General features: G+C 41.1%; 1 protein-coding gene across 9 annotated transcripts in view; it reads right to left on the reverse strand.

Annotated features, from left to right (window-relative positions):
- The window catches only part of CTBP2 (C-terminal binding protein 2), a 299,487-nt gene that overhangs the window by 22,945 nt on the left and 248,657 nt on the right, over positions 1–27,885 (reverse strand). For 8 of the 9 annotated variants that reach the window (XR_005583069.1, XM_039482480.1, XM_039482482.1 and 5 more), the window contains 2 exons: positions 7,087–7,241; positions 5,601–5,745 (listed from right to left, as the gene is read on the reverse strand). Coding sequence is in view for 8 of the 9 variants with exons in the window: in XM_039482480.1 (XP_039338414.1) it covers positions 5,601–5,745; positions 7,087–7,241 (300 nt within the window). In the remaining variant the exon portion in view is untranslated. Of the gene's footprint in view, positions 1–5,600; positions 5,746–7,086; positions 7,242–12,735; positions 12,977–27,885 lie in introns of those variants that run through there. The other variant, XM_039482486.1, reaches the window with a different exon arrangement.

The raw sequence follows: 27,885 nt of genomic DNA on the forward strand, positions 1-27,885 counted from the left end.
GCAAGGGTGGTTAGTAATCTGACAACAGCTCCATGAGTAACAGGAGGACAATGTTAAGACAACATGCAAGAGTCAGGTCTCCATCAGAAGGGTAAGTGTGCAGATGTCCCTTGAGGCATCTGGATACCGTTGGCTACAACTGTACTGACATGACACAGCAATATTGCTGCAACATGAACTCTGAGAGAATGAAGAGTCAATCCAGAATGTTTCAAGAGCAACACATAATTGAGGATCTTTGGGACTGGAGCTTCAACTGGTCCCAGAGCATCCTGGATAGGCTATATGGAGACCTGTTTCCATATGGAAGAGTAGGTCTTCTTGGCAGATGGCTTCCTGCTTTGTATGAGGCTATCCTGGACCTCTTGATAACAGTCTCTGTCATTAGTGCTCAAGGAGTCAACATCCAAGCCATCAGGTGCAACAACTATGGGCCTAGCTGCAATATCTGATTGTGGTTCTGACATATCATGTCCGGGAAGATTGCTAGAGGAATGCAGGGCTGAATGGACATGTTCACGAGGTCTGGCAGCCCAAATAGCCTGTCTAATAGGCAGCTATTAGCATCAGCATGGATGTCTTCTCTCTCATTTTGGATATCACCCTGGAGATCAGGGGAACAGAGGGGAAAGACATATAGGAAACCTGGAGACCAGGCTCAGATGCCCTCTAGAGCAGAAGTTCAGGCCCTTAGTGTTGTCCTCAGTGGCATACCCTGTAGGTGAAATATCAGCTCTGTAATGGACACCTGCAGAGACCACTCGAGGTTGGTTATTGTGGGCCTGCTTAAAAAGTCTGCCAGGTTGTTGCTCATTCCTAGAAGATGAAGAACCAATGGGATTACCCCATGGTGATGACGCGAGGTCTAATGGCTTCCTAGCAGAGAGGGGATGACCCAACACTTCCACACTTGTTGATGTAGTGCATCTGCACCGTAAGGTCCCAGAGAACAGATAGGAATGCCATGCAGGCTGACTGGATATCCCTGAACTCCAGGACATTCAGATCATCCTGGGAACTGGTCAAGAAAAGAACACGCTTTCATATGTTTTCTAGGTTCGGCCATTAAGTGGGCTCTTGTAGAACCTGGGTGGGAACGTGACTCTCTTATTCATGTGATGCTTGGATGGAAATCACAGTTGTAAGAGCCACAGATGAAGTCTTGCAAGCAGCATCCAGTATATGCACAATGACAGGTGACCCAACAGCCCAGACGTGTACACACCATTGCTGCCAGGTTTGACTGGAAGTCCCTTGTCATTGACTGAACAGACAGGAACTTGTCCCCCTAGCAGGTGAGCTCTCACCAACTGAGAGTTGATCATGGCTCCTATGAACTCTATTGTCTGCGATGCTGTTACAGACTCTTCTTCATAGTTCACAAGGAGTCCTAATAGGAGAACAGGTAGAGGATTCCAGAGCTGCTGCAGTTTCCTGCTTGGACCTTGCTCCTGATCAGCCTGTCATCTAGGCACGGATAGATGTGGAGTCCCTTTCTCCTTTGGTGTGCAGCCCCCACCCTCCGACATTTGTGAATATTTTTGGTGTTGTGGAGAGAACGAAGGTATTGTTACCTGGTGGGTCCCCCCACTGTGAATCTAAGGCTCTTCCTGCAAGTCAAGAACTATAAGCCAATTTTGAGCTTGGAGAGATGGAACGATGCAGGCAAGAGTTATTCTGAATCTGAGGCCAGTACCTGTATTTGTTGAGTCTTCTCAGGTCTAGGATAGGATGAAAACCCCTTTCTTCTTTGCAATAAGGGAACAAAAGCTGTGCTATCAAGGAATTTCAGCACAGACATTAGAGACTTTAAACTGTAGTATTTGCCCACTGCCTGTTTATTCAGTTGCAGCAGCAGGGGAATGCAGGGCAGAAGTAAAGTGCATGCACAGCACTTTTAACAACCCCTCACTAAGGATAACGCAGTTAGACGTGTCCCGCTGTTGCTTGCATTCAGTGTGTGCATGACTGATTTCAGAAAAGTTTCACCACCCCATCTAGTGTGGATGTTGCTGAAGAAGACCATTTAAAAGAATTTCAAAGGTGAAATTTTAATTCATCACAATCCAATCAGTTATGACCAGGGGCTTGAGAGACATTTTTATAGAATAATTTTCTGACATTAGGAGTTAAACAAAAAAAGATGAAATGGAAGGAAAATGTCTCCATAAAAATGCCCTGTGCCTTTGTCACACAGGGCCAGAAAGGGTTACACAACTAGCAGGATAATTGATCCAGATTCAACCTGTAGAGACATATTAATAGATAATGATTTGTGGGTTTTGTGTGTTTACATATATATTGTTAGAGGCTGACAATGTAACCAAACCGTTCCTGTCTATCGTTGTAGTCTGTTAATTCAAAGATCAAAAGGAGATATTAACATTTAGATGAACTGAATGTAGTAATATCACTGTCTTCATTTCTGTTTGAAGTATGTAGTAAACTACCCGTAAATGGCAAGAGATGAGCAGTTGCCTTATTGTTAATCCATGTAGCTTGTTACCAACGATACTTAGGAAATAGGAGGTTACTTCAAAGTCACTATTCTTCACCTAAGGAATGCCTGCTGTCAAGAGGCTATCGGATAGCCTCTTGAGAACTATAAAAAAGCACTCTTGGGCCCTGATCCTGTTATCTCAGATCTGCTTAAGCTACATCAGGGGAAGTTTGAGTTGCAAGACTAAGGTCCCCAGCTCCAGTCACCCTAATAGTGGACATTGGATTGTGCCCTATGGAACTAATTCTGAAAGAACTTTTGCAACTCTAAAGTTCATCTCTACTATGAAACTGATCTAAGAATTTTATTCAAGTCTGTATGTATAATGATCTTTTAACCTATACTCACTCTCTCTTCTTTTTTAATAAATCTTATTTTAGTTAATATGAATTGGCTGTAAGCGTGTATTTGGGTAAGATCTGCAATATTCATTAACCTGGTGGGTAACGTGTCTGATCCTTTGGGATTGGTAGAACTTTTTATACGATGAACAAGATTTTCAGTAATCCTCATCATATTTGACCTGGCTGTCTGGGTGAGAGCTCAAGGCTGGGTTGCTTTAAGGGAACTGTGTTTCTGGTTTCTGGGTACCCAGTAAGGTACTGTAGAATTTGGTTTGTTGCTGGCTTGGCGAATCGAAGTATTAGAATAACCACCAGTTTTGGGGATTGTCTGTCCCATTCTTTGCAATTTGCCCTAACTGAGCAATCTCGGTGTGCCCCGCCTTGGGATCTGGTCAGTCTATAATTACATGACACAAATAATTAGGCCATTAGGTATGTGATGAAGCCTATCTTGGTTTGCAAAATCAGTGCCATCCTGGACAATTCTAATTAAAATCTAACAGGAATATTGTGAAGGCGAGAATGACATTTATAGCTATGATCATCTACTTTGGACTATACTCTTTCCTCAAAAACGTCTTGACATGGAGTACATGATTAGCCTGTGGTGTCAATGATTGTTAATATTTCTACACAAGTGGATCTAGAGTGATTTCTTCTTCAGCGCATAGGACATCATGAAAACATCTATATGTGACTCTGAAGTTTCAGAAGTTAACTACGCAAGATCTACAAACTGCAGAGGAATGATCATGTATCTGTTTAATCACAGATATCTATCCCTGTCACAAGAGTAGACGCTGGAAAGGAGACTTTAGCAGCTGTAGCTTTAGTTTATAACTAATAGCAATGAATAATAAATGGGTTGACCATTATAAAAGCACTTTTCCTTAGGGATATTTGCTCTGTTCCAATCTGTCAGAACTGCTGCACATCTGTAATGCAAAAGTATACAAAGTTTTGCGTCAAAGCACTGCCTAGTTTCATGGGTGAATGCTGCCTTTGCTTTCATATGGGTACAGTGCATCTCTATGGGGACATGAAAAACTAAAGTAAATTTCTCAGTAGATCTGTGAGAACATTTTTAAATGTCATTTTCCTGTTCCCATAAAGAAAAGAAGCTTTTGTTAATGTCAAAAAAAGAACTGATATGAAAAACCTGTGATCAGACAGTAAAAACAGAATTGTGTTCCACACCTAGGCAACAGACAGCAACAAGTGGAGGAGAAAAAATAAATCTTTTAAAATATATAGCCACTGACGTTATTTTACAAATCCCAGAAACTGCTACAAAGCAGGTGAGAGACTGCAGGGATTGCAGCCATCCTAAAGTAAAACAAAAGCAGCTCCGTCACAACAGGGCTCTTTCTTTTAGCCTGTACAACCCTGTTATTACTAATTTCTGCTTCTCATAATCATCAGGAAGAGCGAAGAGGCTGTGGAGAGGCAGCTCTGAACTTTCTGTAGCACAGGGCGTTCATCTGGAATGCTGTTAGGTAACACAGGGATTCTGTTTCAATTCCACAATTTAAAATGAATTAACAATTTGGTGCAAAGGTTGAATTTCATTGCTATTATGGTAATTATTCCAAGTAGGAGATAGCTGAGTAGGAGGGAGTATGCATTAAATGAGCCTGAATGTCTGAAATCAGAATTGAGCCACTTGTATTCAGATGGTGGATATTGCATGACTTGTCACTATGGTTAGCCACCTGTCATGTATCAGCTATACAAAGTTAAAGATCTCTTCTTAGTTTTTAAAAAAAATCCCTTCTAGATAGTGGTGCCAATTAAACTTTTGGCTACATTTGTAGAAAGAAATTACATCTTCCACTTCAAAACCCCACCATTTGGCCACCCAATTTGCAATGTTTAAAAGGGAGGATTATGCAGCAGTGTTTGTAAGAGTAAGTTACAAATACAGAAGAATCTGTCACACTAAGAAGACACTGCTCCTCTAGCTGAAAAATACTTCACTATGCTAGTATTTGCTTTTTTAGGAATGATTATTTGAAACTATTTTACCTGAATTATCTAAGGGTCTAAATGTCTGTTGTTCTTATTTTCCTTTGAGAAAATCTTTAATACAAGCAATCTTGAGCAACGCTGTCATGGTACTTCTTGATGGATTGTATTCTTTGGACTAAATTATCAAAAGGGGTCTCAACACAGCTACTAGAATTGTAGATGCAATTTAGCTCACCCAGTTATTTGTAAGTGCAAATCCCCAGAGTTCCGCAAGCAATCTGCATTCGCATGCAACTTGGGCAGACCCATAACTATTCAACTGGTGTACAAATGCAACGAGTTATTGTGATTGCAAAAAAAGTGCCTGCAACTGTAGATGGTAGTTTCTGACTATTTGATTATGCAGCTACAAATTAAACATGATGGAGAAATAAATACTAACAAGAATAAGAAAAACACCCCACAGAACTAATAAAAGCAATCTAAAACAAACATCCATCTCATTTTTTTGTGCTGTGGGTGGATATATATATTTCTAACTGGGGCAAGTTTTAAAAAGCAGTTTCTAAAATTGCAATTGTCCACGCTTTTATGTATTTCACAGTCATGTTCTTTTGCATGCAACATCTTAACACACACAGAACTGCACCCACAATTTTAGGGGCTGAGTCTAAACCCACTTGAAAATCTGGTCTGACATGCCACGTTGATCAAATGCAGGTAAGAAACAATGTCACCTGTGTTGATTTAAAGAGAAAACAAACAAATGGCACGGAATGGACACGTACCGAGCTCCCCTGCAGCTTTGATATCGATGTTGTCATAGCCACTGCCTATTCGAACGATGACCCTTAAGGCCTTGAACTTCTCTAGATCTTCTCGGGTGAGGGTGATAGTGTGGTACATCATTGCCCCAACGGCTTCATTTAATACCTGAAATAGAACAAAAAGACGTCAGAAAATCCTAGTCATTTAGCTGGGGAAGAACTGGGAACAACTGTTACAGTCGTGTACAATGGAACCAATGGACCTGACCCTGCTGAGCTTGTGGTGCTGTACACCCTTGACTGTGGCAGGAGTTAACAGGAGTTGAGGGCACATTCTAAGGTAAGGTCCAGTATTTGTGAGATGCTTCATCCTTAGAGGAGACGCTGCACTAGAGCTCTATAGGCAATTAATGCCATATTGACTTCGAGGAGATCTTATACACTGGAACAAGCTTAGGGAAAAGTCCAGTTATACAATAAGAAATGTAACCGGTGAGCATTTCTATGTGCTCCCTTTGGTATTATACAAGTATTTATTATGCTAGAGGGTTGCACACTGTTACTTCTGTAGGCTGAACTCACTGCACACACATCAGAAGGTCTTTGCATCCCTTCTTTCTCCCCCACAAGCTCCCTGTGTGCCACCCTCCCTACCCCTCTATTTCAGGGGCTCCCTGCAACTCGCCCACCCCTCAGTCAGAGCTCTGCGAGTCCCCAGTTCTCCCATTCTGGGGTCCCCTAATTCTCCCATACTGAGATCACTCATTTCCTCCCATGCGAGAGGCTCTGTGTGTGTCCTCCTTCCCCCCTCGCCATTTTTTATTTTTCTTTCTGTCTAGGGAGGTAAATCATTCAGGGTGTCGACATTTTAAACTCTATTGGGAGGATGGGCCAAGCTGAGATGGGGGACGGTGTTAGATTGCAAGGTGTTAATGGCTGCCAATAACTAGTTCTTTGATATGGAGATAATTATAGATGTGGTAGAAGCTGATGTGTGCGCTAACCAGATTCCAGGAGCTCCATGGGTCCCCCATTTCCCTCTTCCAGTTGACTGATTTTCTCCAAAATCAACAGAATTCTGCCCACTGACACCTAGAATTTTCCCTGAAATTTTGGAATTGATTGGGTGCAACATTCAAAAGTTTACATCCAAACAAACAGACCGATGCCACTGAGTTGAGTGTAGGACCTCACACTGAATTGTTGAGAGTTGTCTGAAAAACTTCGAAATTAGAAATGTTGAGGGCATTTTTTAATCAAAATTTTGATGCAAAAAAAGCCAAACAAAAAACAAAACAACTCCCCCCTGAAATGTCCATGAAAATTACATCCCAATTTCCAGCCAGTTCTGCTGAGTATTAAGCCACAGATATTTTTAGAGGTATGGTCAGTTCATCACACTAAAATGCAGCACCCAAACAGGAAAATAAATACGCTGTTAAAAAGAGGACAAGCATCTTTTCCCCCTTCAAAAACATCTCAATGAAGTTACAGAAGTTAAACTTACCTTCTCGTGAATCTCCTGAGTTGATTGTGCATCACAGAATGCAACAGTAGCCAAGTCTTTCAAAATTGGCATCTCCACTGTACAGTCCCTTCCATCTAACAAAGCCACCAAAGGACGAGGATGCATAGGGCCATTCATTATTTGTGGGCGAATACCTGCAATCAAAAGGAGTTTGACTGTTAGATCAGCAGCACTTAAAACACTTCTCAGTCTATAGTTGCTCCTATTTGGGTATTAGCTGAACTTGGTTTCAGTGTCAAGTGGGAAGTGGCTGCATACAACACAAGTTTACTGTATTTGAAGCTTTAGGAAGTAGTTTGGATGGAGGAGCAGGATGCTGGGAGATTCAGCATAGGTATCAGTTGACTATCAATACATTCTCTATTAGGGAAATACATCCGTGCCCTTCCTAAAGGGTAGACTCTGATCTACCATGCATTTTCCAACTCCAGCTACTATTACGATAGGGCTCCTGACTTTGATCTCACACCTTTTTTTTTTTAACTGGTGCCACTCCATTAACTCCAGTGCAGTTACTTCTGATCAACACAGGTGTAAGTGAAAGCAGAATATGGCCCTAGAATTAGGTTTTGCTAGGATATCCGTATATTTCAAGTACTATATATGTCAACAAACAAGACAGACTCCCCAGTTTTGTTTTCTTGAGTGTGTGCAAACTAATTTGTTCAACACTGAAATCTCAGCCCCACTGAAGCCCTGACTTCAATGGGGTCAGAATTTCACTGTATATGTTTGTATAGGCCTTTAAAATTGTGGTTTTTGAGGAAAGACTCTAGCATTCCTACTACCTCAGAAAATAGACTCTGGGCAACAATCATTCCATAAACAAACAGGTGTTTACCCCAAAAGGAAAAGGAAGGGAAGAGCCAACCAAGAGAAACAGATCAAACAGGCCTTTAACAGAAATAGAACAGGAACCTCTTTTGTTGTACAAATGTGTATCATTAGGGTTGAGTGGGGGAGATGCCCTACACACACATCTTAGTTCATGAAATCAGTAGCAATATTATAAGTCAGAGTAACTGTTGCTCTTCTGTCTCTGCACTACACACTGTAAACTGGCGTTTGGAGCAGGTGAGAGGAATCTGTGTGCACATATGGGGACAATACCTTAAACTCTCCCACCCCAGCTGCTGTGGGAAATCTTCAGGATACTTTCCTGAGCATGTGCAACCAGAGCTGGGAGCGACAGCAGCCAGGAAACAGCTCAGAGGGGTTTTGTTATTCTTACATGGATCCACTTACACGAAGTTTTCCCACACGTTTATTTTGCACTCAAGATGTAATTGTGTGTCTGTTAAACTGAGCTGCCTTTTCTACAACTACATGTTCTCAGCATCTTCTCTTTTTAAGCTGAGGTTAACCAATAAGCGATTGTGCCAAATGGAGACCAGGAACCAGGACTCCTGTGTGCTATGCCTAGCTCTGCCAATGACTCACCGTTTCATTTGTGGAGAAGTCACTTAAAAGATACTAGGCCTCAGTTTATCAGTATGTAGAATGGGGATATAATTAGGGTTCTGTGACTGTGTTTAATTTGTTGTTGGTTTTTTTCACAAAATGTTGCAAAAATATTTTCACAGTATAATTCCAGGCAATTTCACAGTCCAGTAAAGCCCATCTCCTTCAAACATGTGCGCCTTTATGCATAAGAGTAGTCTCAGTATGCATGTGCTTAAGTGCCCTAAATTAATTTCATGTGATAGCTTTGTAAAATGGAGGACTGGCACCAAAACATGCAAGATTTCACGGTTTTTATGCAAGAGACACCCCCCGCCCCCACATATACTGGAATGAAATTTCAAAAACGGAGGATTTTACTTGGAAATTTTGAATTTTGTTAAAAAGAATCATTCAGAAATGGTCCCATTTCCAAGCAAAAATGGTATACAATGCTAAGCCCTCAAACACTGAGATTTTTCAAATTTCATTGTGAATATTTCATAGAGCCCTGGGTATCCTATTTACCTATGTCACAGATGTCTGAGGTTTTACACTTGTAAAGTGCTTGGAAATCACTGGATGAAATAGTAATTTTTTTTTAAAATGAATCAGTATCTGGAGAGCATACTACTTTGGATCTGTGACCTATGGCATTAAGTGTTCTGGGTTCAAATTTGCAAAGATGGCAGCTAATTCTGGGTATTTAACTTAAGCAACCTTAGGCCTGATTTTCAGAAGCTGTAAATACCCTTCGCTCCTGTTAACCCTGATTTGAGTTGTGGATGTTCAGCCCTTCTGAAAATGCAGGCCCAATGTGTTCTAATTTTGGCCCTCAAAAATATTAGAGGCCATTTTTTAAAATGTTGGCCATAAGAGATGCCTGTCTGATAGAGGAACCAGGCAGAATCTTTTTTTGATTTTCTTTTTCTGTCTAGGTTAAGAACACATCTGTTCTACCTAGTTACTCTACTATATTATTCAGGTGGTGATGGAAGTAAAGAATGTCTTCAGTACCATCTGATCTGATAGTCATCTCCCCGCTACATTAAGTTCCAAACATATCAATTTACTAGTTATTACAGTAATCGTTTATGATGATTATTTGGACAAGCACTGGGTTATTTTGTCGTGGAGAAGTCAATGGAGTTATTTTAAGTGCGAAAAATCAAATTACATTTCCCATTCCTTTCTAAAGTGGAGACCTGTGACTAGTTAAGGAGGGTCACAGGGGAAGTCATAAATACCTAAACAAAGAGCATTACAGAACAAATGCTATAGTCTGCGACTCTGCAGCTATTCAAAAAGCAGATAAAAAAGAGAATCCAGAAAAGGGGGGATCGTTTACTGACTGGAACTAAGATCTCTCACTTGCAGCACTGTGGTGGCAGTCTGGCTTCCTGGATAATGGTCAACACTGCAATATCCTGCTATGGAAAAGGCCAAAAGCGGTGTCAGTGTAACCCTGATGCCAAAAAATGACAACGAGGGAAGGAAATTAATGAGAATGCCACCACGCTGATTTTTTTTTAAATGACAAAATTAAACATGCACTGTTATCCATTTATTCAGTCAGGTGAACAACATTAGCAAGATCTACATCAAATAAAATGTGAAAGACAGACTGAAACACAATGAGCCAAAACCATGCCTTGCAGAACTCCACTGAAGCCAACTGACTTATCCCAGAGAGGAATCTACACTGGTGTGTATTGAATACTGGTTAAAAACTTGCTATACTTGTTTTAGAGGCGGGAAAAGAAACCCTGGGCATAGGCAAATTTAGCAGAAATGTGTTTAATGGTTCTCAGATATTGTTTTGGGATTTAAAAAGATAAAACCCCAAACAAACAGAAGTTCTGTTGAAATATTTTCAAAATTTAACTTGAACGTTTTTCTAAACAGGATGCCTTTTTTCTATTGAGATTTCCATTTGCACTTACTGGAAGCAATACATCATGCTTGCAGTGTTTTATCCAGATGGAAGTGCAACTGTGTCAGTTTGGATGGTACAGAGCTGAGATGATTTGGATAAGTGAAAGAAGCTTGCCATAAGCAGATAAACAAGAATAAAACATGTATAAATCTCAAATGCTTACCATCCATAAGTGAAGCATTATTCCTATTTAATAAGCAACTTAATCACAACACTGACGAAAATGTTACTAAGGTGTAACCAAGCCTAGACCATCACATAATGACAGCCTCGTGTTGTTATCGGCAAAGAAAGAATATGCTACACAGGCAAATGGCACAGTGAAAATAGTTACATCACCACCAGGACAATGACTTTAGTAATCACTGGGATTTACACCATGCGCTGGCCAATGTGTTTCTCAGCCAAACATAATCAGAGCTTGCTGCCTATGCAGGGTAAGAGCTATTTACAAACAGTGATGTAGACAAGACGAGGTTGGCAATTATTTTTTCAAATAATGAAACAAGTAAAACAAAACCAATGGCTATCTGAAACTTGGACACTTAAACTGAAACCCTTCCCACCCAACTGTTTTATCATTTTATCATTGCATAAGTGACTTTGTAGGTCACAAGAATTTTTTTTTTTTTTTTGGAAACATGACATCTGTGTCTTTGCTTGGGATTACGGATGTAATTGTGTGTGATGACATAGGCTCCTTAGACATGTCAAGCTAGTCTACAGACAAAAAATACACTTGCCCAGGATGAATGTGAGCTGGAAATTGCGCTGAATATTTAGAAGAATGGCTCTCATTTTCTCTTACTACAATGAAGTAATTTACGTCAATTTGACAGAGAAAGAAAGTTTTGAAGCAGATCAATATGAGATGAAGTGCATAATATAGAGTAATTACATTTTAATAAAAATCATTGACAGGTTTGCAAGTTAAATCATACAGTGCAATATATCTTCCTTGGCTGGTTCATTTTTTGTATCTATCTAGTTGTAGCTCTATGTCTCTGTATATAAACTTTACAGATCTATTATGCATATCTTTTATACACAAACTCAAACCAAACTGCTTGGACACAGGAAAATCAAATTTATGGACTCAAACTGCATATAACTTTTCTCCTTCTTTTAACTTATGCAACACATTTGACACATATGACTGCTTCATTAAGAATCTGATATGCAAAAAAATCTGAAAGTAATTAAAAAATTCCCCCACTAAAAATTCCCAGTCGAGGTTTAAATCATGGGCCTTAAACCTTTAATTCTGCAGCACATTTCTCTATCACGTAAGTGTTGGGAACATGGGGAAGGGAAACGCAGCATATAAAATAATATAAAGCACAAAGCTAATCTACGAAGAGTTATTAAGCACATAAAACAAGGAGTCATCCCCACTGTAACAAATGCACAGTTCTGTCTCAATTCATGGGCATGTAGCTACAAATAAGAGGGAGTACAGACAGAGCTGGATGGAGGACATGGAATGTCTCTTTTTCTAGTGAGATTAGTGCTCTTTATCATTTAGGAAATATATTATACAAATATACCGGTATGTATAACATTAAAAAGCTTTCCACTCATTTGAAGCTTTCTGATCTGAAGATAAATCATAATAAAGCTTGCAAAGTTGACCCAAGTACTGTTCCTTCTGTATATTTTGGGGCATTCCCTGCTATCTATGGACTTCTTCCAGCATTTCAGTGGACAGCTTTTTAAGGAAGGGCGGAGAAAGGAAAAAAAACCCTTTCCCTGTAACACTGAGAACTCAAACTCCACCCCGATTCACAAGCAGCACAGCTTGTTGCACCCAGCTCAGTGTATAAAGTGCTTTTGTTTCATTTTTAATACACAAAGCCTGCTTGTCTTCTTTTGCAGCTCCTCCCCTTTGCCACCCACTTGTATCCGATTCCAGTGGCACCCCTGCCAAGAGAATTAGGGAGTGCTCCCTGCTAAATGGCAGTCTTTGTGTGACCGCAAGTCGGCTGGTACTATCTCACAGAAACAAAAGCAGAAGCCATTTGCCTAATACTTATTAATCTCAGTTGCCTACGCCACGCAGCTATTAAAAAAAAAAAAGCTTTAAACATGTTCACTTGCACTATATAAAAGTGTATCAAGAAGCAAGCCCGACAATCTATTGAATTACACATTCACAACAAAGTAGCTACAGTTTTACAGTCGTAGCTACAGTTTTACAGTCAACTACACACTTTATTAAACAAACAGAAAAGAAACAGGAAATTTCCCCTTGCCTGGAAAATGTTGCCTCCACATTCTTCTTCTTATTAAAAACCGCACATGGTAGCAGAGGAGGGAGGGAGGGAGGGAGAAGAGGGGGAAAAAAACCCCCACACAGGATAAAATACTACCACTTTCAGTGCGTTGACTCTCCTCTCGTCTACGAAGGAGTATCTTCAAACAAGCAATCCCACAGCCCACAGCTGCAACATCTCAAGACAAATGTCTCTTTGAACACGGAGGGAAAGAAAAGGCTTTTGTCCTGAGCTACAGAATAATAGTCTGAAATTGCTAGAGGAGTTACAGTCACCTCTGTGCAGCTCCAAACTCTTTAGAGCACTCCCTCCAGACTTTGCCGAAGCTTTTAACTAATCATAGTTCTTTCCCAGCCCTTGAATAAAATCATGTGAGTGCCAGCCAAAAAATCTTATGCTGTGCACACTAAAGGGCTTGTATATGTTGGGTTTTTCCCCCCCTCTCATTGACTTGCACATACGTCTCTTTTCTTGGTTGTTTTGAACGGATTTAATCTGTGCCATGCTGCAGTTTTTCATTACTTAAAGAAGTCAAACATGCTTCTCTATGTACAGTATATGGAACAAGGCTCCATGTTCAAACCGATAGCTTGCAACAACAGCAATCCAAGGGATCAACAGCAGTAGGGTTCGGCGATCTGATTTAGATAAGTACCCAAAATTAAGGGGCCAAATTTATTCCTGGTGTGTAAGTCAACTGGTTTTCAATGGGCTCACCCCAGAGATGAATTTGGCTCTTTAGCAGTACCATTTGCATCTGCAAAACTGGGCTAGCCACCCTGCAACATGAGATCCCTACTCCAGTTGGGCCAGAAATCTCTGAGAACAGCGTGCTTCACTGTGACCTTTTGGCTCATCGGCTTCTGGCTGAAATTAGGGTGTTCAGCAATGAAAAATAATGGAAAGGAGCAAACATCCATCCGTTCCTCATTCCCAGACCCGTACCTTAATCATAACTCCATTCTTCCTGGACATCCCATGTCATCTTAATGGGTCACCATAACCCCGGTAACTTGCCTGATTAACAGAGATATGTGCCCAAACAGAAAAGAAACAGGAAATTTCCCCTTGCCTGGAAAATGTTGCCTCCACATTCTTGGCTGAGAATTCTTGCTGCTCTTGTTTTGTTGTTGTAATTGTTGACGGGGAACAGAAAAAATAACGGACCCAAACCTCAAAGCAAACCACTCCATAGAGAGTTGGTAAATCTGGATTCGTTTCCTGGCTCTCGGAGACTTTTAACATGACTGTGCAAGTCATGTGAGCTTCTCTGCACCTCAGTTCCCCATCTATAACACAAGGACAATAATACATATCTATCTATTGTACGTATATGGTCCCCTTTACAGTAGCATCTGAGCACCTCAGACTCTTGACTGTATTTATCCTCACTACACCCATGTGAGGTATGATCCCCACTGCACAAGTGAGAAACTGAGGCAAGGGAGACAAAGGCAACAGAGGAAATCTGTGGCAGAGCTGTGAATTGAATCTAAGTCCAAGGCCAATGTTCTAACCACCAGACCACACTGCCTTTAGCGCTATATAGCTATGAGCCACTATGCAGTTCAGTGTTGTGAGGATAAATTCATTAATATTTTCAAAGCCTCTGGGAATTGTTGGATGGAAGTCGTCTATTTAAATGGAAAGTTAAAAAAAATAAACAGACCAAAATTCCCACCAGATGCCAGGGAGTCACAGTGGTTCAGGCCAGATGCCCATAGTCTCTGATGTGGATTTGTTCTGCACAAGGACAGCGCCATCAAGCCCAGCATATTTACAAAAAAAAATGAGATTGGAGTTTTTTCACCAAACAGATTTTAACAATATTTTATATTTATTTTAAAAATCTGTTTGGGGAAAAAACTCCAATCTCATTTTACAGGCATACACCTTTCTGTGGTGCACAGGGGTCCTGTTATAAGTACACAGTACGCTGGGCCAAGCATTAGTCAAGTCTCACTTTAGATATGCAGTTTAACAGCAAGGATTGCTATAAAGCAGTGGTTCTCCACCCACAGCCCAATCAGCACACAGCTGCGGCCCATGTGACATCCTCATATATTGTGTGGATGTGGCCTACATAACACAGAGAGAGCTGCATATGCAGCCCACAATGATAAATAGGCTGAGAACCACTGCTATAAAGCATGCTTTGATTTCTTTCTGGAGAACTCATAACTGCCTGGTCTGACCTCTATTAAAGTCAATGGGAGTCTTTCTACTGATATTAATGGGAGTTGGAATGTGCCCTTAAGACCCAGTTAGGAAAGTACTTAAGCATCTGCTTAACTTTAAGCACCTGAGTAGTCCTCATTGACTTCAAAAAGATTACTCATGTACTTAAAGCTTAGCAAGTGCTTAAGCTCTTTGCCTGGTCCCTTGGTGAAATAAAAAAGGGACTTTGTTAAACTCAATACTAGAAGCCTAAAAAGGGTATCAAGATCATTAGTCAATGTTTGTAGAGCACTTTTAAAACAAAAGGTACTATGCTAAGTATTCTTAGTTGTTATTAACAAGTAGATAATTGACATAAGATTCTGACATAAATTAATACAAGTATTTAGAAGGGCCTGGGAATCTTATCCTAAATAACAGCATTCGTCTGTAATAACTGCTGCATTTCTATGGACTGCAGCAAGCCAAGCAAAACTTTATTTTGTTACTACCTACTTCTATTCAATTGATTCCAAGGCCAGAAGGACTACTGTGATCATCTCAAATCTGACCTGTATGATACAGGCCTCAGAACTTCCCCCAAATAATTCCTGTTTGAACTGAAGTTTATCTTTTAGAAAAACATCCAATCTTGATTTTAAAATTGGCAATGTATTAACATGTGGTGTGGTATAAAGGTTTTACTAACTCGCAAGTGGCAAAGTAGTAAGTGAGTTATGTGGGTCACACCAAACAAATTCCGACAAACATTTACGAGCACCGTCTGATGTCTTTTGCATATCACATAACTTGCAAAACTGAATCCTGCAAGAGTTAATCACTGTGAGTGTCAACACTTCCACACCTGAATTCATTCCTTTAACTTCCCTTCAATACGTTCTTTGTGCATACAATTTACATTCAGACGTATATACAAGAACACACAGAAAATGAAACCAAACCTATAAAAATGAATCAAACTATTTCTCTTATTACAGCCTGGGAAGAAAGAAAGAGTTATTGTTATTTCTACTTGTAAATACTTGGAAGACACTCAATACTATGATGATAGGGTCCACACAGGTACCTAGTGCATTAGAGAAATTATCTAAAATAACTTTCTACATATAACAGTAGCACAGTTTTTAAGTCCAAAATCTCAAACTTTTGGAGCCAGAAACAAGTGCTGGGTGTACCCACTGGAGAAAGACTGCAAAAATCTCCTCTTTCCAGTGAGATAAAAGAGCTAGGATCTAACCCTCAGCCCACAAGATACTGGCCCTTAAACCAGTTACCAGTGCAAGACTGAATATTGCCCACCCTGGGATTAAGTCTGCCATTACTTTGTTTTGGGGGAAGGGCAGAGCAAGAGGGATGGGAAGAAGGAACATTTATGCTTCGTAGGAAAGAAGGGAACATTTATCTGATACATTGATTAGCAACAAAAAACGGTGTCTGTTTGAAGCTGCTCAAGGGCTTTGAACATTAGAAGTCATTCTGGGAGGGAAGGACTAGTGGTTAGAGATCCACGGAGCCCCGGTGGAGGCCCTACATAGTTCAGATTCTGTTGAGTTCTTCAGTTAAAGCAAGGTCCCAATGTTTTTATTAGGGATGAAATTAAAAGCACTTCAACCCCATGAGTCAGCACTTGGAGTCTCTTGCAGACTTCCGAAGGTCTGTAGTCAGGGCCTCTAGAAACCTTAGCAGCTCCTCAGGGCATTGGGAGATAGAGGTCCCCTTCCTCAACTGAGCTCCCCTGAAGGTCTACAGTTGTAGACTCAACCTGACCTCCAGGGGCCCTGGACTGCCTAATGCCAGCTCCCTTGTCTGTCACTCCACTGCGGATTATTCTGCAGCACCCCTTGTGTCCCTAGAGCTAGAAACCATGCAGAGAAGTATGAGCTAGGGGAGTCAGCCAGGTAGCCCAGGCACCAAGGGCGAGCTTATCCATTCTCAAGGTCACTGAGAAGAAAAGAGGCAACTCTTGACCCTCTTGAGCTCCTTCAAGTTTTCTGTTTCAACCTAGCTTCTACCTGAGGAAGATGTGTGCTTCAGCCGCAAGACATATCTGCTTCAAACTTTAGCACTTATAAAGTGAGGTGTGTAAAAATGAGTGACAAAGCCCCAGCCTGGCTCAGCTGAGGAACTCAGTGCAGCTTCCCTGCTCCAGAAAACTTTTCCCCGAAGAAATTCCTAAGCTTCACAGAAGAGGAGAGTCTAGAGATCTCTGCGGGAGAGAAGCAGCAAAGGCTCCCCTGTCTTAAGGAACTCAAGTGCCTGGAGCTATAGAAAACTGTTTGCAATTGATGCTGGGAATGTTCTGTGGAAACTACTAGGGCCTTAGTGCTGTAGAAAACCTTATGCAGCCAGCATATAAAAGTGGCTTTTTGCTGTTGTTTTTTAAACATGAATCTTATTTTAAACTTTAGCTACACAACCAGAAAGTTATTGTGAATAGGAGTTAAGCATTACAAATATGGAAATGACCAGCTGTGGTATTTGACACTGATGTTTCAGTATCCTTATAGCTTTTACACTGTAGATAGGCATGATACAGCCAGGCACACCCCCTTCCTTTCCTCCCCACACCTCCATCAGAACATAGAGATATATGTAACCCACAACTGATACCATCCAACGGCATGATTTTCCCTTAGACAGTGGCTCTCAACCTTTCCAGACCACTGCATCCCTTTCAGGAGTCTGAATCGTCTTATGTACCCCAAGTTTCATCTCATTTAAAAATTACTTGCTTACAAAATCAGACATAAAAATACAAGTGTCACAGCCATACTATTACTGAAAAATTACTTATTTTTACCATATAATTATAAATCAATTGGAATATAAATATTGTACATACATTTCAGTATAAACTAGTCATTGTCTGCATGAATTTTAGTTTGTACTGACTTTGCTAGTGCTTTTTATGAAGCCTGTTGTAAAACTAGGCAAATATCTAGATGAGTCGATGTACCCTCTGGAAGGCCCCTGGTTGAGAATCACTGCCCTAAGTGATTTGAAATCAAGCTTCATGAAAATCTGCAGAACTTTCCTTCTATTAAAGTATCTCTCAACAGAACAAAATCTTATTGAGGAACATGCTGGATACTGTTTCAGTTATTAAAGCCTGGTGTGATCCATGAAGTATGTAAAATGTAACATAATTCAGTTTTCTATTGATACTATACCTTCCATCACAAGATATTTGTGCTTTTCCTGGATGCCATCAGGACCACTCAATATGTAGGCACACAGCCGCATGCATCCAATGTGTCTGTCTAGAACAGTGGCTTCCAAACTTGTTCTGCTGCTTGTACAGGAAAAGCCTCTGGTGGGCCAGGCCGGTTTGTTTACCTGTCACGTCCGCAGGTTCGGCCGATTGCGGCTCCCAGTGGCTGCGGTTTGCTGCTCCAGACCAATGGAGGCTGCTGAAAGCGGCGCGGGCCGAGGGACATGCTGGCCGCTGCTTCCAGTGGCTCCCATTGGCCTAGAGCAGTGAACCGCAGGCACTGGGAGCCGCGATTGGCCGAACCTGCGGATGCAGCAGGTAAACAAACTGGCCTGGCCCACTAGGGGCTTTCCCTGAACAAGCGACAGAACAAGTTTGGGAACCACTGGTCTAGAATTATGTTCCTGGTCCAACTCCCAAAGAATCTTTTCACTGACCTCAATGTGAGATGGACAAGGTCCTAGGTTGGTGGATAGAATAAAACTGCTCTGAAAACCAACCTACTCCTTTCCTTGACAAGTTCAGTACCAAGTTACTTTGTCTTTGGGCATGCAGAAGGTATTTTGAACTTCCGATAATCATAGCTGCATCCGCTAGCAGGGGGAACGGATGGACATGTCACAAATCAGCTGGGGGAAGTTTGGTAACTGGCATGAGGAGCTGAAATACATAGCAGGAGCTCAAGGACTATCAGAGAAAGCTAAAAGAAACTGCTGGTCAAAATATTAAGAAGCAGAGGAGGAAGGCGTGAAGGCCAATGGAACTTAATTATGTCTCCACAGGAAGCATTGGAAGCTGTCAGAGGATACAAGACAGATGTTCAAACAGATGGGAGAGTCCATATGGGGAACTAATGGATGCTACCAGAAAAGCTAAAACAAGTGTCTGGAAGAGGAAAGGCTCAATCAGGAGAGAGACAGGAGAGCTCAGGTAAATAAATAAAATTAGAAAAAACATTGTTAAGGCTTTTTGTTGTGGTGGTAAGAATACCTCACTGACCCACAAACTTTCCCATCACCATGTGGGGTTTGAGCTCTCTAACTACTATTAAAGACAATGTGATGAAGGCAGTTAAAACCCCACACAACTCCCTGAAAATGTGCCCCACCATGTCCAAAACAGAAACATGGAATTTGGTGTTAGTGGTATGTAAGAAAAGATCTTCAAGAATTATATCATCCATAAGACTGACAAAATAAATTCCATATAGTGTTCCCACTTGGCCCGTAGCAGATTTTCTTTATCTTGGGTGTGTAGATATTTGTCTTTGTGGCACACACAATAGCCATATGGCACTACAGAAGAAGAACAGCAATCACATGTAATTTGTCCTTCGTGTCTATCGCATCTCTTCCTATCCTCTCCCGTTGCAACTATTTATTTGCTCATATTTATTAAAATGGAAAAAGTAGATCAAAAGACACAAAAAACAGTCTATGCAGGATGCAACCTGTTTTTAAAAAATGCTAAATCAAATGCACACAGCTAGAAAAAACAATGGTATTTTGCAGTGTGTTGATGTCCAAATGCAAAGTGGTGCCTGTAAAAAATCCTTTTGCATTTGGGAAGTGTGTTTTTTGAAGAAAGGTGTTTAAGTCTCTCTACCCTCATGGAATGTACATGACAATGGGCTGGTCTACACTAAGGGGGAAAATCGATATAAGATACGTAACTTCAGCTACGTGAATAATGTCGATGTCCGGGGCTCTCCATGTCGACTCCGCCACCGCCGTTCGCGGTGGTGGAGTTCCGGAATCGATAGGAGCGCGTTCGGGGATCGATATATCGCGTCATATCGATCCCTGAAAAATCGATCGCTACCCGCCGATACGGCGGGTAGTGAAGACGTAGCCAATGTCTTGGTGCAGTCTCTGTGTTGGAAGAAGTACAGAATGCTGACAGAACAGCACAAAGCAGTCAGGCAAAGCCCACAGAAAGAGGTGCATTGATATCAGCCATCTGGACACAAGGAGGCCTAACTTGAAATCACCCCATGGGATTCAAGGGCTTCAAAGATATTTTGAAGACTACATGTATGAACGTAGACTAAAAGGGTCGTGGCAGAAGCCTCATCACTTGGGACAGTTGTAATGACACTAGATGAAAACATCAGAAAGCAAACTGGATGTCCTAGTTCTTGGTTATGGTGGATCTGGATCCAAAAGGTCCAGCTGCTACAAAAACAGCACTCTTGCTGTGCACCCATATTCTGATCAGAAGTGTTTTCATCCCTCCTGCCCCCTGCAGAACAGGTAAGCTGCACACGTGGGGCATATAATTTTCATCACTGGGCGGGCCAGGGAATGGAAGCAGCATACTTGTGAAAAACACTCCTTGTCCTCACAACCATTCCAGGACTCTTACTGTGGCAGTTTTCTGGAGTGGCAAGGGCTTCATTGTATGCAGCTGAAGAGCCAGGACAAGGGTAAAGGTAACAGATTTCCACCCTTCATCCTCTTTTGCAGATTTTCTATTAAGCAAGTAAGAACAAAAGCCAGCAAGAATTTGACCCTTTCTCTGCTCCTATATATTCCATCTACAGGCCACAGCAGTACATGAATGATACCCAATAAACTCATCTGCAAAAAACACACACTATAGTTTTCCGAGTGAATCATATGGAAATCCTGATTGTAGAGCACCCTTAGTGCCTTGCCGGAGAGACGGGAGGAAGGGAATTTCCACTGGACCAAGACTCCATAACCAAACACACCCACTCTTTGGGAAAGTCCTTATATGGATCTGACTTTTCCAGCTAAGGTATATCTCTCTCAGTATATAATTATAAGTGCTGCTTACATTTTTAATTTAAATATGTATAGGAAATGTTACCCACTCAATATTCTCTGTCCATTTTGGAAAAAGGGAGTGGTTGAAGAAATACCATCATAAGTATAGAGGAAAACAAATCCGGTCATTAATTTAAACAACTTGCCAAAATACAGATTTTCCAGCTACAAACCACCTCTTATATTGTATTCAGTAAACTGACAACTTGATAGTTCAAGCTATGCAGGTTCCTCACAAACAAAAGAAAAAACTGTATCAATCAGCAAAACATCTGGATTCAGTTTTTGGAAAATGAAAGTGGTTTAACCTGATTCACTGTCCATCTGCCATATGTATGTTTTAAAGTTGTATTTGCACATCAGTGACAGTGAAATAATAGACAATTAGTGGAAAATAAAGAAAATGCCAGACTTTAAAGTGTTTGTGGCAGTTAAATTATGTTAACATTAACCAGTTAGGGTTAGACCTTCTGACTATGCTAAACAGAAAATGCTGTGAATATTTCCAAGTAAAATGTGCTGAAGTTTTTCTATGCACTATTTTCTAGCTTCCATTACTAAGAGGCATGCCTGAGATCTTACATCAGCTGGAAAACAGGACAACAGGGATTACATTTAGAAAAGTTTCCATGTTGGGCATGTACAAAAGCAGGAGAGGATGCTGATTGCCATTTCATATTGATTTATAGTTTTCATAACTAATTTGATGTTGCCCCAGCTTCACAAATGGGATTCATACCCCTGCCAAGATTATGAAAGAAGAGTGTTCTGGTTTGATGTTGGATTTATTATTTTTTTTAATAATTCCTGTTCTCCACTTCTACTTGCTGTTCTTCTTCTGTGTCACTGGTAGAACTTAGTGTACAGATTCAAATGGAGGGATCACCACCTCCCACTAGTCAATAATACTCTAAATAAGCAAGATGCTACCTTCCTTAAGGGGGTTGTGATATTAAGTGGGGATCCAACTATGTATTTTCCCCTCCCCAACTAAATTTAATTGCTGTTCAAGAGTAAGGGGGAAAGAATGGTCTGTGCAGGTGGGTCCCAGATGTGGGGCCTCTGAGGGTAAAGGGTGGAGAACTGTTGCTGGAAGTGACATTAGCCATCTGGCCTGGCTGCAGACATTGTAGCAGTAGCTAATAATGTTCACAAAGCAGTGAGATCTGTTTTAAAAAAAAATACTGTTGATTATTCCGTTCAGTTCCAGACTGTGGGATAAAATAAAGAGTTTTATGTACTGTGAATGCTCAGCTCGCACAGAAGTAAGTCAGGTCATTCATATACAGCAAAAGGGAAAATGGTAAGAACTTCATTTAGAGCTTTCTTGCAATAATTACCATGTCTCTCAACCACTCTTGACTATTTTCTGACTCCCTGATAAACTGACCATTATTCATGACCAAACACTCTTATCAGAGAAGCAGGAAATGTAGCACAGTGCATGCCTCTTCTGTCCCTCACCCTATGGTCAGGTACAAGCTTTCAGTAGTGCATCTTCAATCTCAACTTCAAAAAAAGTATTCAAATGGCTCTCAAACACTATCCTATACATTTATGAGGCAAATGGCATTTCAAAACTGTCATCTGCATAGACAAACAAATAATCCTTCACAAGTTATAACTAAAATTGTTAGAATGTAAAATATTCTCAACTCAATGTGTGTGGCCTTACCAATGGAACTGCCGTTAATGCTAATTAAAGTCCCTCTCATTAAACCAAGACTCCATCCATATGGAGTTTCTTCTTCTTTTCTTTAGAAAAATGGATAGGTAATGGAATGGTGAAGCAGAGGCAGTGACAGAAGGTGGTAGAGGTTGCCTCTATAGAGACATATCAATCCAGCAGCTTTCAAAAGCGCTCCATTTTGGCATTTTGGTTTTACAGAAACACCTTTTAAGGTGTTACAATTTTAGAAACCAAGCTATTCCTCTCAGCTATTCTTGCCCAGTCTTTTATTAATGTTATTTCCAAAGTTGACATGGAAACCTGTGATAAGAGACAGTTGTAAATGAAGAATCACCCAAGTCAAAGGCAGCCTCTAGAAGTGGCCCACAGTGTGAAATGGAGGCAGGCAACATGTAAATGGCACAGATGGGCTGTGACCTCAAAGTGGAGTTTTGGCCACAAGGGGGCTGCATTGTAGCCCTTGCCCTGGGTTGGGTGGTTGGATTTGAGCTCCTCAGTCCATCTACGCTTCTCCTGCAGTTTCATCCTAAGTGATACATTTCAGTACAATGCCCACAAAACTCTCCAAGCCTAAGGCCTAGACTTTATGGCTTATGTGAAGAACTGTCCTTTGAAACACTTTTCCAAGTGTCGTAAGCATCCTCAAATCCTGCTGAAGTGAATGAGGGCTGAAGATGCTCAGTACCTTGCACAATCAATTCCTCCAGGGTTTGACTCTAGGCCCATTCAAGTCTACGCAGTCTTTCCGCTGGGCATTGAATTGGGACTTCAGTTTCTAGTTCACCTCTTCCTTGGTGCTCTTCTTGGTACTCACCACGTCCTTCTCTTGTTTTCTACATTCTTATTTTCTTACTTTCCTTTTATTCATTCTCCCACCCCTCTTTGAAATCTGCATTCAGACACTGAGAGGAAAGGTGACAATTCAGTTTCAGAAGAGGAAAGGCAGCCTGATGAAAGTAGATTTCTCAGGGACTGATTCTGCCAGATGCTGAACACCCTCAGCTCTCATGACTTCCCTAGAGTACGTGTGCTCACTTTCTCACAGAACTGGACATGAGTGAATGAGACAGGCAGCAATACAAGGAGGCTGCTATTGGAGCTGAAAGTTGATTTACTTGTACAACTATTGCTTTATCAGTCATTTGTAGGGATAGTGTGGACCCCGTGGTAAGTAGATCTAAGCTACATCGATTTGAGTTATGCTATTCACGCAACTCAAACTGCATAGCTTAGATCGACTTTTCCTTTTAGTGTAGACAAGGCTGGAGACGTTTCATTTCTACCTTTTCCTAACTGGGCTGGTGAATCTGAGAGCTAGTACTGTGAAGAACTGGCCCACCTGGGAATTAGCACTCAACCTCTTGGAATCCTAATGTAGTAGCTTTTCTTGTGGCCTGTATCAACTTGTCCTCAAGGACAATATCAGAGGTGTGGGGGAAGATGGATTTAATCCTCCCTCCTTTTTTGAAACCATATTTCCAGACTGTTTTGAGATCCCTAAGTATTCTCCCCCATCCTTGTCAGCTATTACTAGTCCCATTTCAGGCAGGAACTATGTGATTATTACTGTATAAATAATGAAGATATACAGCATTCTTTATGTCTATGTGTGCTACAAGGAGACGCATTTCTATTTTGCAGTTTGTTCATTTATTAATTATTATTATTATATTTTTAAAGAGGTCTCCCATGACACATCAATAGAATACACATGGGTCAGCGGGTATGGGGAGACGTGTTTGTGGTTGAAGCTAGCTTCCCAAAAAGCATGTTCCATCTCAGATGTCAAAAGGAAGGGTGTTACAAGGGACCTGTTGGTTCATCCTGCCCTCACCCCCGTCAACCCTACTAGCTACAGTAGTCTGCAATGCTGTTCATTCAGCAGAAGAAAACTCAATCTCCTTACCAGACCTCTCTGAAATGATTTTAGACATCCCGCATAATGCAGTCCTTTTTAGCAACTTGTGCTCTCAAGTCACACTTTATCAGAGTTTAAACTGGATTGAATGGATCATAAAATTGGTGTACTGGACAACATAGAAGATGTTACCAAAACAAAAAATCTGGCTGGTAAAATAAGGTTTTGTAAGATCAGGGGAAAGTATAAATCTGTTTGAAGTTTGAAGTTTATGAGTACACGTTTGTGGTGTGCGCGCATGTGTGTGCCTAATTCTCCTCTTACACCAGATCAATAGTGGTTTGTGTTCACTGTTATAAGTGGCACTAGTTCTGAATTAAGCCCATGATGCATACATACGCACCCTACAAACTTCATAGTAGTCAACCATTAACTTTTTACGGTCCCATAACCTGAAAATGGCTTGTCTGAATAACCCCAAAAAGTTCTCCTCTGGCATAAGCAAGCATAATTTGAGACAGAAATGAACTCTTGCAAAAATAAGAAGTGGTTCAAAGTAAGGCCTAGAATGGGAACTGTTTTACAATCTTAACGTTGGCATTGCTACTATGGCTCCATAGTATATCTCACAAACCTTTTAAACAAAGAACTGTACTGAGTACAGTACATGGGCCTTCAGATCTCTTGCATACCTGGGGCCCCTTGGCTAGTTTGTGAGGGCAATAGCTACTGGGCGCAGCTGGGAGTTTAGAGAGCTCCACTGCAGCCTCACAGGGTCCCTCTGTAGCCAGTGGGATGAAAAGGCCGGGGGGGAAAGAGGCGGCGAGATCATAGGGTCCATGGAGTCTTCCATATGCATAATGTTCTAAAACAATAACTCAGTGTTGCCAAATTACATCCTCAAAAATATCATGGAGACCCATGGAGTTTCTTTCACACTGGTTAACGATGCTGCAGCCTTTAGGCCAAGTGATTTTGGAGTTATGGGTGGGTAAAACATATCAAGAGCAATTGTCAAAAACTGTAACCCACAATTTTTCTGACCCATAATTACAATGCCTTGTACGATGAACCTCAAATTTTTCATGATTTAAAACTAAACATTTAAACTTTCAGGCCGGAAGTTAAAGCAGGGTGCGGGATCAAAAATGCCCCTTAAATTATGCAGTTACTAAGTTTGGCTCCATAATACATTGCCTCATCCCTAAAAAAAATGAAATATTGAGTAATGTCTCATTTATCTTGCCTTCAGCAGAAATTAAGACAGTTGCTGTAGAATCTTCAGTGTGAAATTTTCTAAAGCGTTCGGCACTGGCCCTAAACTGCTCCATTGACGTCAGTGGTAAAACTCCCTTTAACGTCAATGATGAGTCCTTCTGAAAATCCAACTCTCTGTCTCTAACAAGCTAACATGGCCAGATGTTGAGCCCCTCTGGCAAGGTACTGAATGCCCACATCTTCCATTGCGCTAGTCATGCAACACCCCTCAGGAGGCATTCAGCACCTTCCAAGATTGAGCTCTACATTATTAGGAGTACCTAATGGATTAAAATAACAAAGGTCATAAGCACGCACACATTCTGATTTGTGGCAATCACCACATCTGATACCGAACAATTACTAAAAATTTACATAGGTAAAAGGAGAGCAGGGTGTATCCTTAAAATATTATCTATGCTTAAAATAATATTGCAAAAACAAAGTGCAATTAATGCAATATGCATAATATCTTTACAAAGAGATCTGTTTAAATGACAGCAATACATGAGGGTATCTACCATATCACTGTACCTCCAAGCTAAGAAAACATATACTTTATGTTATGGCTTTCAAAAATATAAAAGGACATTAACACAGCAAGTAAAAGCCCCTACCCAATACTAGTGACTTTCTACTCGGCATGAGCCAGTGACACCCCAGGGATAACAACTATGATCATGCTGATGATGCATTTAATATAGTGCTTTTCATCTTTATTAATCCATACTACACAGCAGCAGATTTTTATTTTTCAACTACAAGAACTATTAGTTATTTTGTGCTATCACTATTTAATTAATGGTTCTCCTGATGATCACCAAGGGCCAGATTATAGTCTTTGACCACTGGCCCAAGTAGGAAGTGATACGGAAATGCACTGCTGCACAGGGAGCTATGGAAGGGCACAATCCCGCCCCATGGAGCCCAGTAGGTGTTTACCATCCCATAAGTAGTGCAGCCTGCTCCCTCCAGCTTGTTCGGTTCATTCCACAGGCCAGTGGGGGGATAGGGGGGGCCAGGAGAATGTATTTCAGAGCCTTGGCCAGCAGCTCTTCCCTCACCCTTACCAGCTAATAGATGGAGCAGTCCCTGTGCTCCCTGAGAAAAGAAACTGTAATTGTGACAGACCACAGCACAGCCTGCACTTGTATCCATCTCCCTCTCTCATTTAAAAATAGCCCTGAAAATGCTGTCTTAATGTGCCATCTCACAAAGAAATTAGGTTTTAGTTTTAAATAGAACTGTATCACCACACTGCACAGAATTAACTCAATGAAGGGCGGAGGGAACACTGATGTGGACATGGATAACACAGTCTGTAATAAATGGACATCTCCCAGGCAGAGACTATTCTGATGGCAATGTTTGTGAACTCTGAAAGTATTTTAATAGACATGGAGAAACAGACATTTTGAATATAGAGGCCCTGATCCTACAATCAGATCCATTTGGGGAGAAATTCATTTGATGAATTTACAAGCCTCAATCCTATGATGCAAGCCATGTAGGCAGATTCTTGTGTCTACATGGGGTCTGACTGAAATCAACATGCAGACACAAGGGTCCATCTGTGCAGACCTGACTGCAGTAGCAGGGCCACAGGTTATAACCAGAAGATAGACATTATTACCATTATATTACGATTAATAACAGTAGCTTCTATAACGTAAGGAAACCAGTCCCTTATTATTTACAGAACTCTTTTCACCTGGAAGGACATGATTTATGGTTGCCACCTGTCTCAAAATGAGTGAAGGAAACTTGACATTCCCTGGTCTGTCCTGGAGCCTGCCAGCCTAAATTGCAGGACACTTTAGGCTAGGATTTACAAAGGGGCCCAAGGGACTTAGGTGCTCACCTCCCATCAAGAGACTCCCCAATACATTTCCTGTGCCTTATCATCATGACACAGCAGCACCGTGATGGAATCACCGTCCCACTGTGGCATTTTACAAATATGAGTTTAGATGGAGCGGCACAGGGTAACAATTTGAGGACATCGCAAAGTGGCATCTCTACTGCTTTCATCCATGTCAGGATTCTGCTCTCAGCTCCTGTCAGATCTTTAATGTATCGCTCTCTCTACACGCAGGGAACTGCTAACAATTTAAGTGGGAATTTCGTTGGGGAGAGTGAAATATCA

The sequence above is a fragment of the Mauremys reevesii genome, linkage group 7 (assembly GCF_016161935.1).
Source record: "Mauremys reevesii isolate NIE-2019 linkage group 7, ASM1616193v1, whole genome shotgun sequence".
NCBI classification, from domain to species: domain Eukaryota; kingdom Metazoa; phylum Chordata; order Testudines; family Geoemydidae; genus Mauremys; species Mauremys reevesii.